General features: G+C 51.6%; 1 protein-coding gene across 2 annotated transcripts in view; it reads left to right on the top strand.

The window, feature by feature from the left end:
• Positions 1 to 12,976, top strand: part of Slc44a2 (solute carrier family 44 member 2) — a 35,105-nt gene extending 22,129 nt beyond the window's left edge. Inside the window, exons 5-23 of one of the 2 annotated variants that reach the window (XM_052188924.1) lie at positions 79 to 163; positions 290 to 400; positions 505 to 565; positions 651 to 774; positions 871 to 954; positions 1,034 to 1,146; positions 2,830 to 2,961; positions 3,274 to 3,373; positions 3,457 to 3,549; positions 3,850 to 3,934; positions 4,391 to 4,653; positions 4,737 to 4,831; positions 5,563 to 5,666; positions 5,753 to 5,826; positions 5,984 to 6,054; positions 6,189 to 6,277; positions 10,472 to 10,556; positions 10,979 to 11,146; positions 11,647 to 11,701. In XM_052188924.1, the coding sequence (XP_052044884.1) occupies positions 79 to 163; positions 290 to 400; positions 505 to 565; positions 651 to 774; positions 871 to 954; positions 1,034 to 1,146; positions 2,830 to 2,961; positions 3,274 to 3,373; positions 3,457 to 3,549; positions 3,850 to 3,934; positions 4,391 to 4,653; positions 4,737 to 4,831; positions 5,563 to 5,666; positions 5,753 to 5,826; positions 5,984 to 6,054; positions 6,189 to 6,277; positions 10,472 to 10,556; positions 10,979 to 11,100 (1,891 nt within the window). In that variant the 3' untranslated portion in view covers positions 11,101 to 11,146; positions 11,647 to 11,701. Of the gene's footprint in view, positions 1 to 78; positions 164 to 289; positions 401 to 504; positions 566 to 650; positions 775 to 870; positions 955 to 1,033; positions 1,147 to 2,829; positions 2,962 to 3,273; positions 3,374 to 3,456; positions 3,550 to 3,849; positions 3,935 to 4,390; positions 4,654 to 4,736; positions 4,832 to 5,562; positions 5,667 to 5,752; positions 5,827 to 5,983; positions 6,055 to 6,188; positions 6,278 to 10,471; positions 10,557 to 10,978; positions 11,147 to 11,646 lie in introns of both variants that reach the window. The other variant, XM_052188925.1, reaches the window with a different exon arrangement.

The raw sequence follows: 12,976 nt of genomic DNA, 5'->3' as shown, positions 1-12,976 counted from the left end.
CGCTGAGTGCCTTAACCCCCTGAGCCGTCTCTGCGTAAGAACTCTGGACCAACTCTATTCCCCCTCCTCCAACCCCAGGGACAAACCGTTCTTGTTTTACTTCAACATCGTGAAGTGTGCCAACCCCCTGGTCCTGCTGGAATTTCACTGTCCCACCCCGCAGGTAATGCTGGGGATCACCTCTTCCCCTCCATGTTTCCCATAGCTCTCCTCATGAGCATCACGTGGAGCCTCTGTCTGGGATGGGGTCTCCGTCCTGATTCCATATCCCCGTCTTTGTGTCCCCCAGATCTGTGTGAAGCAGTGTCCAGACCGCTATCTCACCCTTCAGAACGCGCGCAACTCTCCCTACTTTGACTATTACAAGCAGTTCTGTGTGCCCAGTTTTCAGAACAATAAAGTGAGCAGAAAGACTCCATCGGTGCTCGGGTGGTGGACACGGGAGCACGGGAGCACGGGAGCGGGCCCTCCTCAGTGATTCGCTTCTTGCATTTCTCTCCGCAGGGGTTGATTGAGGTGCTCCGAGATGGGGAGTGCCCGGCGGTTATCATCCCCAGCAAACCTTGTGAGTATTGGGGATCCCGCATGGGTGAGGTGCAGACTGGGGAATCTGCAAGGACTCCCTCTGACAGTGCCTTCTGGTCGCACAGTGGCCCAGCGATGCTTCCCAGCCATCCATGCCAGCAAGGGGGTCCTCATGGTGGGCAACAAGACGACCTATGAGGACGGACACGGCACCACGAAGAACATCACAGATCTAGTGGAGGGGGCCAAGTAAGAGACAGCCCTCTAGTGTGTGGCATCCGGCATCCTGGGGTGGGACTGGAGCTGACCTTCTCTGGGTGTGACTTGAGTCTCTTCCAACCCTAGAAAGGCCAACAAGGTTCTAGAGGCCCGGCAGCTCGCCATGCAGATATTTGAAGATTACACTGTATCCTGGTACTGGATTGTCATGTGAGTTGGAAGGAAGGTGGCAGTCCCCTGGCTTAACACCTAAGGATAGTGTCCTTCATGCTCCTGTCTTATCCCCCAGAGGTCTGGTCATTGCCATGGTCCTGAGTCTCCTGTTCATCGTCCTGCTGCGGTTCCTGGCCGGCATCATGGTCTGGGTGATGATTGTCATGGTGATCTTGGTGCTGGGCTACGGTGCGTCTCCCCCTTCCTTCTTCTCTTCCCTGCAGACCTTAGGGTCTGCAAAGTGCCAAATGTCTGGTGCCCTGGTGACAGCTTTCAAAAACGTCATCCTAAGCCTGCAGATGTTCTTCGCTGTTTAGCTGCTGTGTTTATGTATTGATTCATGTCCCTGTCGTAGGTACTGTGAGGCAGCCAGAGCTGTCTACACGGGATGGATGACACCCAGCTTGCTGGGCTGAGCTTGTAACTCATCAGGCACTTACCGTAGCCCCCCAGTGAGGGGCTGTGGCTGTGGCTCAATGGTAGATCCCCTTCCTAGAACCCCCCAGTGAGAGGCTGGCTTGTGGCTCAGTGGTATAATGCTAGATATTCAAGGCCCTGAGTTCCTTTCCCTCTACTGTAGAAAACTTGGAGACCCAGGGCTGAGAGCTTGGTATTTTAATCAACAGTAGAAGCCATCTCTTCAGCCCAGTGACGAGGCTTCTCACTGTGTACCCAAGGGGACAGTTCAAATCCTAACTTTGTCCTGGGGCCCATGATTAAGCCTCCTGTGCATAAGTACTTCTACCATCTAATGGGAATAATTGCTTTTCTGGGTGGGAGGCTTAATGAGAAGGTGGTAATGTAGTTCTGTGATGATTATACCAGGAGGAAAGCCTGCATGGCCAGAGGCCTGGTTTGCAAACCAGTGTCTCCTGTTCTGGTTAAGTTTTCTTCTTCTGTGGATTTTTGCGGGGGGTTGGGCAGGTGTTTGAGAGAGTTTCTCAATATAGTCCTGGCTATCCTGGAACTCATTCTGTAGACCAGGCTGACCTTGAACTCAGACATCCACCTGCCTCTGCCTTCCGAGTGCTGGGATGAATGCATGCAGTACTATCATCACCCAGCTCTTTGGTATTTTTAGATTATGTTCATTTAGTGTGTGTGTGTGTGTGTGTGTGTGTGTGTGTGTGTGTGTGTGTATGTGTGCATGCACATGTATGTGAATACATGTGCGCATATGTAGAGGTCAGAGGACAAATTGCAGAAGTGGTTTTGCTCCTTTTACTATGTGAGTACCAGAGGCTGAATTCCTAGCTTGTCAGCGGGAGCCTCTTTATCCACTGAGCCATCACTGACCCTTACCCTGATTTTCTTCCTTTTAAACTTCCTGAAAGGAACCTTTCTCTTAGGATCCAGATACATACCAAAACATACATGTTAGCATGCTGGGACATGCCTGTCATCTTCTGCCAAGGGTGGCAGAGTCAGGAGGATAATCTGAGAATGGATCCTGCTACATTGTAAGACCTAGTCTCAAAAACCAAAGAAAAAGTTGTTCATGTTAATCATGGTTTGAGATGCTGTTGGCAATTTAGGTGACTTGATTTAGGAGTTTTTGTTTTTTTTAGACAGGGTCTCAGTGTATAGCCCTGGCTGGCTCAGAAGTGGCTACATAGATGTCCACCTTTTTCTGCCTCCCAAGTACTGGCATTGAAGGGGTGTGCCTCCATAGCTGGCTGGCTCAGGTTGTCATTAGACAGGGGGCATCCTCATACCCATTCATTCATTCATTCATTCATCCACTTTTCAAGCACAAGCCTGGACTATACATTAAATTGCAGGCCAGTCAGGGCTCCACAGCACCTTCCCTACACACTGCCCTGTCTCAAAAACAACAAGAAAGTTACTGTCTGCGTGTGTGTCTCTATGCAGGCATATTCCACTGCTACATGGAGTACTCCAGACTACGTGGGGAGGCAGGCTCCGATGTCTCCCTGGTGGACCTTGGCTTCCAGATGGACCTCCGCGTGTACCTGCACTTGAGGCAGACCTGGATGGCTTTCAGTGAGTTGGGGCGCCCCTCCCCCATGCCTGTGTTATGGGAAGCCGTGGGGGGATTGCAGTGGGACTCCGAAACAGGTTGCTCTCAGCTTTTAGAGCAATCATTTAATTGTATGTTATTTATTTTTAAATCAGTTTCATTTCTTATTACTTTTAACTTTTAAAAACTGTATATGTCCTTGTTGAGAGGGGCAGTCTATAACAAGGCCCTCCTGTGTGGGGGTCAGACAGGAAGCTCTCACTAATTCTCTGCTTCCACCATGGGCTCTGGGACTGTAAGCATCGTTACCTGAGGCTGCCCACCCTTCTCCACAGTGATCATTCTAAGCATCCTGGAAGTGATCATCATCCTGTTACTCATCTTTCTGCGCAAAAGGATATTGATCGCCATAGCCCTCATCAAAGAAGCCAGCAGGTGGGGCCTGGAGAGCCAGGGGTGTGCCTGGGGGGCTCAGCCCAGGCCATTTGAGCTTGATGTCTGTCTCCGTTTCTTTCCAGAGCTGTGGGACATGTCATGTGCTCCATGCTCTACCCACTGGTGACCTTCTTTCTCTTGTGTCTCTGCATTGCCTACTGGGCCAGCACTTCTGTGTATCTACTGCTAACGTCAGATGTCCCTGAAATGCCCCGCTGTTGTTTTACAAACTTCTATTACCTTTATATTGGGTAAAGGCGTGGCAGTATTTAGAGGTCTAAAGACGATGTGCAGGAGTTGTATACTCTATGAGTGAGTCCTGGGTGTACACCTCAGGCCGTCAGCCTTTATCAGATGAGTCGGTCTCCTACCTCTGCCTGGGAAGTGTCAGGACTCCAAGGGTGAGCCTTACTCCTGAATTCCCCCCCACCTTGGGTTCTCAGTTCCAGCTTTCCATTTCCTTAATGAGCCTTCAGCTTCCTGTCTACCTCTAATGTAGCCGTGTACAAGATTGTTGATGACACACCCTGCCCACTTTTGAGGAAAACCTGCAACCCAGAGGTAGGCGTCCCTGTAAGGATTGCCCCGCAGCCTCCTCTTGAAGATGTTTGTCTGAGGTCACTTTTTGTTCCTCTAACTTTTTCTTGATTCTGGGGTGTGTGTGTGTGTGTGTGATGTATGCACGTATGTGTTTGTGGAGGTCCCTGCTTCATAATTTTCAGCTTTATTCCTTTCAGAGTGTATCTCACAGTAAATACGAAGCTAAGCTGCTGTCTCAGCTCCCTATAGCACCAGGGCTACAGGCTAGCGCACGGTCACACCCATGTTTTTATGAGCAGGATGGAGACTTAAATTCAAGTCCTCATTTTTAAGTCCCCTTACTGTTGAGTCATCTCTCCAGGGTGGCCAACAGCTTTTTCTGGACTTCTGTAAGGGGTAGTTTTGCTTCTAGGACTTGTCTTTGGTCTAGCCTCATCATACTCTGAACTGACACTGTGGCTCCTTCCCCTCCCCCAGACCTTCCCCACAGCCAATGAGAGCCTCCAGTGTCCCAAAGCCCGCTGCCAGTTTGCCTTCTATGGTGGCGAGTCGACCTACCACCGTGCCCTGCTGGGCCTGCAGATCTTCAATGCATTCATGTTCTTCTGGCTAGCCAACTTCGTGCTGGCCCTAGGCCAGGTGACACTGGCCGGAGCCTTTGCCTCCTATTACTGGGCTATGCGAAAGCCTGACGATATGCCTGCCTTTCCCCTCTTCTCTGCCTTCGGCCGAGCACTCAGGTAAACAGGAGTGTGGGGGTGGGAAGGGAAGGGATGCAGGGACCGCTTCTGACCGGGCTGCTGATCCACCATTTTGATTCCAGGTACCACACGGGCTCCTTGGCCTTTGGCTCCCTTATTTTAGCCATCGTGCAGATTATCCGAGTGATGCTGGAGTACCTGGACCAGCGCCTGAAAGGTGCGGCCCTTCCTGCAGCCTCAGCAGGGGCCTGGACTTAACCCCTGATTGGGTCTAGCTTGAGGGGTGGGGCCGGAGCTTTGCCTCTGCTGGGTTTCCTTTGGGAAGGGGTGGAGCTAAGTGGCAGAGGAGCAGGTAGAAGACCCGACCGAAGGCTGGCATGGTGGCACAGGCCTTTAATCCCACTACTCCAGAGTCAGGCAGATCTGTGAGAGCTCGAGGCCAGCCTGGCCTACAGAGCGAGTTCTAGGACAACCAGAGCAATGAAGTGTGACCCCCTGAAGAGTCAACTGAGTTGCTTGGAGTTCTGGGAGTCTGGGGTGGGTTGGATCCAGGAGCAGCTCTGCCTAGCAAGGTTGTTTTGTTTTGAGGCAGCTTTTTACTGGGTAGTCCTAGCTGGCCTCGAACTCTGATATGAGACCCACCTGCTTCTGTTTCTGAGTGCTTGGATTGCAGGTATACATACAGTTTCTGTTTTGTAGAGGCAGAGAGAGGGAGAGAGTGGAAAAGCAGAGGCCGGCCATGACCGTGGAGAGGCAGGAAGGGGGCAAGAGGGAAGCTAAGAGAGTGAGAATGAGGGAGGAGGGCCTGCACCCCTTTATAGTGGGCCAGGCCTACCTGGCTGTTGCTAGGTAATTATGGGGCGGGGCCTACCAGGCTATTGCCAGGCACTGTGGGGTGGAGCTTAGTCCAAACCCTAACACCATCCCTCATACCTTCCCCTCTTTCAGCTGCACAGAACAAGTTTGCCAAGTTCCTCATGGTCTGTCTCAAGTGCTGCTTCTGGTGCCTAGAGAAGTTTATCAAATTCCTGAATCGGAATGCCTACATCATGGTGAAAGGCCGGGCTGTGGCGCTGCCCTGGGTTGGGGGTTCCCCATCTCCATCCTCTGGATCTCAACCTCCTCCTCTTCACTCCAGATTGCTATCTATGGCACCAACTTCTGCACCTCAGCCAGGAACGCCTTCTTCCTGCTTATGAGAAATATCATCAGGTTAGGGGACACCCTCACCCCCAGCCCACCTGTCCCGTCTCACCTTTCCCAGCCCCCCTCCTGCCCTAGTCCCTTTCTAGCCTTCCACTTACTGCCCCCCACCCTCTCCCAGGCTCTGAACCCATGGTCACACAGCTCCCTTCACTCTCCCCTACAGGGTGGCCGTCCTGGACAAAGTTACAGACTTCCTCTTCCTGTTGGGCAAACTTCTGATTGTGGGTAGTGTGGGTGAGTGGTGCCATCGGGCCTGTCCATGCTGGCGTGTGGGAGCCCGTTGGGAGTGACCTGTAAACTGGTGCCAGGCTCAGGGAATCTGAGGAGCCCTTCCCTGGGGACTCTGCCATCTCTCTGTCCCACCACAGGGATCCTGGCCTTCTTCTTCTTCACCCATCGGATCAGAATCGTGCAAGATACGGCCCCGCCTCTCAATTATTATTGGGTTCCCATACTGGTGAGCACCTTTGGGGACAGATGAGGGTCTGGGTGGGAGCAGGGGTGAGGGGGGTAGGCTCGGGATTTGCTTAGATTCCTTTGCTGAAGGTTGGGGGTGGGACAGTCACTGGTCATTTGGTCCCTAAATAGTTACTGAATGCCTGCTGCATACAAGGCCGGGGATGGAGGGGCTTCTCCTGGCACTAGAGTTACTGTCATTAACAGTTTGTTTATTTGGTTTGTGTGGGGTGAATGCACTTGTGGAATGTCAAAGACACTTAGGCCCTCGTGGGAATTGTTCTCTTGTCCAGCCATTAGGGATTATTAGACTCAGGTCATCTGGCTTGGTGGAAAGTGCCTTCATCCGCCAAGCCATCTTGCCAGCCCTAATAATTAATTATCAATAATAATAGGTCTTATTATTACTCTATTATTGTAGATAAATGTTATTATTTATTTAGTTCCCCCCATTTTGTTTGTTTGTTTGTTTGTTTTTTAATTATTGTATGTAAGTACACTGCCGCTGTCTTCAGACACCAGAAGAGGGCATCAGATCTCAGTACAGATGGCTGTGAGCCACCATGTGGTTGCTGGGAACTGAACTCAGGACCTCTGGAAGAGCAGATGGTGCTCTTAACCACTGAGCCATTTCTCCAGCCCTGGTTTGTTTTTCGAGACAGGGTTTCCCCTGCCTGACCTGGAACTTGCTCTGTAGACCAGGCTGGCCTCCAGTTCACAGAGATCCACCTCCCTTTGCCTCCCAAGTGCTGGGGTTAAAGGTTTGGACTGTGACAGCCCTGTTCTTTTTCTGTTTTTTTTTTTGTTTTTTTTTTTTTTTTTGTTGTTGTTGTTTTTGTTTTTAAGACAGGGTTTGTCTACATAGCTCTGGCTGTCCTAGAGCTCGCTGTGTAGACCAGGCTGGCCTCAAACTCAATGATTTTGTTTTTTTATTTTGAGACAAAAGTCTTACGTAGACCAGGCTAGCCTCAGACTCATATTAAAGGTGTGTGCCTTTAATAATAATAATAATAATAATAATAATAATGATGATGATAATTATTATTATTACAATTTATTAGCTTTTGTTTTTATGTGTATTGGTGTTTTGCCTGCAGGTATGTCTGTGTACCACATACATGCATGATGCCCATGGTGGCCAAAAGAGGGCATCAAATTCTCTGGACCTGGGATGTGGGATTACAGATAGTTTGAGCTGCCATGTGTGTCCTGAGAGTTGACCCCAGGCCCTCTGGAAGAGCAGCCAGTGCTCCTGTCCGCTGAGCCAACTCTCCAGAACTCCCCTCTTTGCCTGTTTTTCCTTGTTGGACACCCAGACTGACACAGAACCTTTGATCTTTCTCCTCCTAAGCCCTAGGACTGTAGCCACATTGTGTCACCTCAGAAAAGGTCTTGCAGTTTAGATGCATCAGGATATTAGCCAATGATAATAATATTGACAGCACATACCTGTCATCCCAACACTAGGAAGAGCAGGCAGAAGAGTCAGAAATTCAAGGTCATCCTTAGTTACATAGTAAATTCAAGGCCAGTTCTGGCTACAGAATTCCCTATCTCCAAAAAAAAAAAAAAAAAAAAAAAAAAAAGGCAGCGGCAGCTCGTGCCTTTAATCCTAGCATTGGGGAAACAGAGGCAGGCAGGTGGCTTAGTCTGACGAAAGTCCAGGACAGTTATGGTGACACAGAGAAACCCTGTCTCGAAAAATCTTAAGAAAAAGAAAAGTATGGAGTGTCCAGGCAGAGGGAAGAGCAGAACGCCCGAGGTCTGGATCTCGCTATTTCCTGGTAGCGTCTGCTGCTGCACCCAGGGCTCCCTGGCTTTGGCTTGGCCAGGTGGCCCCCTTGCCCTGGGGATGCCGTCATCAGTCTCAAGCGCTGGGCTCACACTTGCGTGGGTGCGGGGATCCAATCTCAGGTCCCAGGTTTGCATGGCAAGTGCCTGTCTACTGACCAACTCTCATGTACGTCAGGATGTTCTGGAACTTGCTGTATAGCCCAGGCTGGCCTTGCACTTGAGCTGCCAAAGTACTGAGATTATAGGCATGTACCACCTGGCCCTGTGGAATGTGGGATCCAACTCCATAATGCCCATAATGCCCATAATGCCCATAATGCCCCATAATGCCCCATGAATCTGCAGCTGGATAAAGCCTCAAGGGGACATATTTAGTGCTAGGACCATGTGAAGCATGGTTGGTCTAGAGTCAGACATTGCTTCCAGGAGGCATGTACCTGAGGACTTGCTGTTGGAGTTGAAAGCAAAAGGTATGTGAGCTAGAAACTCAACAGCATGTGCAAAGGCCCTGGGGTTGGAAAAAGCAAGGATGATTGTGGAGCGGATTGGGTTCTCCTAGTTGAGGTGTGGAAAGCCAGACCTGGTAGCTTAGGCCTGTCATCCCAGCACTTGGGAGGCAGAGGCAGGAGGATACGGTGCTCAGTGTCTTCCTTGTCTACTTAGTGTTTGAGGCCAGCCCGAGAGATGTGTGAGGCTACCTTAAAAAAACAAATCTAGCCAGGCAGTGGTGTCGCACGCCTGTAATCCCAGCACTCTGGGAGGCAGAGGCAGGCGGATTCCTGAGTTCGAGGCCAGCCTGGTCTACAGAGTGAGTTCCAGGATAGCCAGGGCTATACAGAGAAACCCTGTCTCGAAAAAACCAAAAAAGCCAAAAAAAAAAACAAAAACAAAAAAAACCCCAACAAATCTAATTGGACTGGGTGCCGTGACTCATGCAAGGGAGATCATAAGTTCATGTCACAACACACATGCACACACCATGGTGGTGCACATGTACACCCCTGGTGCTGTGAAGACCCCCAGAACACACTGGCCATGCTTTCTAGCCAATCACTGAGCAGTTTATCTAATAAAACTAAGGTGAAGGGCCAGCATGGTGGCTCAGAAACTAGCCAAGCCTGGGGTCATGAATGCCCACCTCTGGACCCACATGGTGGGCGGAGAGAATCAACTACCACAGTTTTCTGCTGACCTCCTAGTGTACTGTGGTGTGTGCACGTAACCACAAAATGTAATATATATATATTAAAGCAAACACGCATTTAAACTAAGATGGAGAGCGATGCCATCAGACACTGACCTGGCCTTCGCACACACCAGCAGCCGGAGGCCTGAGCTGGGTACTTCCCACCAAAGGCCGAGGCCAAGGCGCAGTGCTGGAGAAGGGGCGGGGCAGGCAGCGGGCGGTGCGCTCTGAGGACTTGTCGATCAGCTCCCAGCATCTACACTAGACCGTATAGAGTTCCAGCTGCAGGTGACCTGGTGTCCTCTACTGGCACCCCGAGTGCCCTCAGTGCCTGCGCACGAACGCATAATGAAAAGTAAATGATGAGAGGGAAAGCAAGAAAAGATTTATTCGTAGCAACGTTGAAATTGATTTTTTTTTTTCTTTGAGACTGGTTCTCACTATGAAGCCCTGGCTGGCTTTGGAACTCTGTGTAGACTAGGCTAGTCTTGAGCTCATAGAGATCCCCCTGCCTCTGTCTTCCAAGTGCTGGGATTAAAGTATAGCCCTGGCTGTCCTGGAACTCACTCTGTAGACCAGGCTGACCTCGAACTCTGAAATCTGCCTGACTCTGCGTCCGAGAGCGCTGGGATTACAGCCACCACCGCCCGGCAGGAAACACTGTTATTCTTGCAGAGGACCTGGGCTCAGTTCCCAGGACCCAGATGGCGGCCCATGACCCTTCCCAACTCCAGCCCCACGAGGCAACTTCTGATGTTCATGGTTATCAGGCACACACATGCTGTACATGTAAACATGCTAGCAACACACTCACACAAACCTTCTATAGGGGGCTGGAGAGATGGTTCAGCGGTTAAGAGCACTGACTGCTCTTCCAGAGGCCCTGAGTTCAGATCCCAGCAACCACATGGTGGCTCACAACCATCTATAATAGGATTTGATGCCCTCTTCTGGTGTGTCTGAAGACAGCTACAGTGGACTCATATGCATAGAATAAATAAATAAATAAATATTAAAAAAACAAAAAACAAATCTTTTGTAAAAGGTAAAAAGATGTTTTAAAGATGAGGCAGGAGGATTGCCACAAGCTCTATAAGAACAGACAGCCTCTTGGCTCATGAGAGGGAGAGGTTTCTCAGCCTAAGGAGGACAGTGGTAGGGCGGGATTGTGCTTCACCTGAGCCGACCTGGAACAAGATACTTTCTCCCGATTAGACAGTGATCATTGGCTCCTACTTGATCGCGCACGGCTTCTTCAGCGTCTACGGCATGTGCGTGGACACGCTGTTCCTCTGTTTCTGTGAGTAACCCCTTTATCTCAGCCCACCAGGGGCCCTGACTTCCTTCTCCCCAGAGGACAGGAAATGCCTCCCTCCTATGAAAGCGCAAAGCCATCGGAGCCCCGGGCCCGAGGTGCCCCTTCTAGGCCCACGCATGCCTTCCTGGCCCCTCTCCCCGCTTCCAGCTAACTGCTCCTCACCCCTGGCACCGAGGTGGAGCTGGAATACGCTGCCCTGGGTCTGTGGCTTTGAAATTTCTGGCTTTGTTGGGAACTGGCCCGGGGTCCATGGCTGCACTAACTCTGGTCTCCACGTGTCTTTTTCTCCCCTCCCTTTTCCCCCCACGCCTGCCGGCTTCTTTTCCGTTTTCCTCTGCCTCCCCTTTCCCCCTCCTTTCCTGACACCCCATTTTCCACCCCCTGCTGGTTCCTGGGGGGCCCAGGTGAGGACCTTGAGAGGAATGACGGCTCTCAGGAGCGACCCTACTTCATGTCGCCCGAGCTGAGAGACATCCTATTGAAGGGGAGTCCGCAGGCGGGCAAGCAGGAGGAAGTTGAGGAGTAGAGAGTGAGGGAGACTGGCGAGCGGGCCAGGGCCCTCTGGAGACCGGGTTTGTGCATGTGATGGTGCTTCTATGACTGGGAAAACGTGGGGCTCCTGTAGTCCTCCTTCCTTACCCCTTTCTTTTCCAAAACTAGGCAGTCATCCTCTGAGTGAGCCGTTAGTCCATCCTCCCACCGAGCCATCGGCAGGGGCTCTACCCCGCCATGCCCCCAGCCCCTCGGGGATTCTGGGCAAGTTCTACCACTGAACTTTGCCGCTAGCCTTGTTAACTTGGTATTTTGAGACAGTGTTTCTCTTTCTCAGTTGCCCAGGCTGGCCTTGGACTTAAGGTAGTGAAAGCAGGCCTTGAGGCTGGCTGGGGTTCTGTTTCAGCTTCTTAAATACCTTGGGTAGCAGGCCTCTGCCACTGTGTGTTGCTTTCTAACCCCGAGGCTTCTCCACGGCCCTCTGTTCCCTTCCCTGCTCCCCAGCCCCAGCCCCTGCCCCCGGCCCCACGCCTTCCTGTGGACTCCTCTCATGTCACCTGCTTTGGGGCTCTGTCCACAGTGGAGGATCTGGAGAGAAACGACGGTTCAGCCGAGAGGCCTTACTTCATGTCTTCCACTCTCAAGAAACTCTTGAACAAAACCAACAAGAAAGCAGCAGAGTCATAAGGACGCCTGCCTCCCAGCCCTGTCAGGACGCTGTGATGCTGTGATCCGGTGCTCGCTGTGCAGCTGGGCCAGAGTCCCCAGCTCAGCAGACTTGCCTAACGTCACATCACTGCCTCTCCGCACCCCTCCCTGAGTTCCCGTCTCCAGGGACCTAGGGGATTTGGAGCATCTCTTTCCTATGCCAAAGGGCACTTGGGAGTTTTCAGTGCAGCCCTGAAGATGGGACAGAATGGTTCTCTCCATTCCTTAGTGGCTCAGACGGTGCCAATATGGCGAAGTCGCTTGAAGCTGAGGAGGGGAGGTGGCCCAAGGAGGCTGCAGCAAGCTTCTTTGTATTTCGGCAACCCTTGCGGCCAAGAGGGAGCCTGGATGAGAGTGGGCAAGTCTGCTCAGTGAGCACCAGCTCGGAGCTCCCCAGCCTGGACGGACGCGCCTAAGGGCCAACGAATACACGTCTCACTCTTAGTCCTTTGTAGCCTCGCCAGACATTACGGGGTCTACCTGCTTCTCTTCCACCGGAGTCCAGAGCTGGGTGGGGCCACCAAGAGTGCCTTCATATGTAACCCCGCCTCCAGCCTGCGGTGGCTGGGGTCACAGGAGGAAGGAGTGAGGACCCAGAACTGGAGGAGTCTTCTGGATAAACAGCATCCGGGAGGGGGGCCCTGTGCGAGGAAAGACTGCGTGGTGGTGGTGGTTGTGGAAAACAAGCCTCTGTACTTAGAGCCCACAGAGTCGCTTTGACTGATGGCTTCCTAATGGAAAACTTGAGGTTGGAAAGTGAATGAAAATAGGGCCTGCGCCCCCCCCCCCCCCAGCCCTTTCTCTGCCAGTAATGCACACTGCTCTCTTTGTAAGAGGAAAGAAACTTAAGTTTGCCCAAGGGATGGTTTCAGGGGGTGAGGTGTGGGTGTGGTCTGTAGTCCAAGTTAACTAGGCCTATCTGGTTTCTTTCACTTGAAAGTCAAGAATCTGTTTGCCAAACTTCTTGCTCTTGGGAGCCAGTAAACAGGTTCTTCACTTTACCTAACATATGGAAGACCCTCCTCTCACCCCTTCTTTGGCTACCTGTAAGAGCAGGATCTTGGAAACAAGGCTCCCAGCCTGGGGTCCCCAGGTTTCCTGTGCCCACCTTGTGTGCCATCTCACGACCCTTCTCTTGTCTGCCCAGCCCCGCGCTTACATAATTGCATTCCAGCCGGTTAATAAAGTGCCTCTTCTACAGA

Source organism: Apodemus sylvaticus, chromosome 7, assembly GCF_947179515.1.
Source record: "Apodemus sylvaticus chromosome 7, mApoSyl1.1, whole genome shotgun sequence".
NCBI classification, from domain to species: Eukaryota; Metazoa; Chordata; class Mammalia; order Rodentia; family Muridae; genus Apodemus; species Apodemus sylvaticus.
Note: the sequence above shows the minus strand (reverse complement) of the source record. Positions and strands in the feature narration are given on the sequence as shown.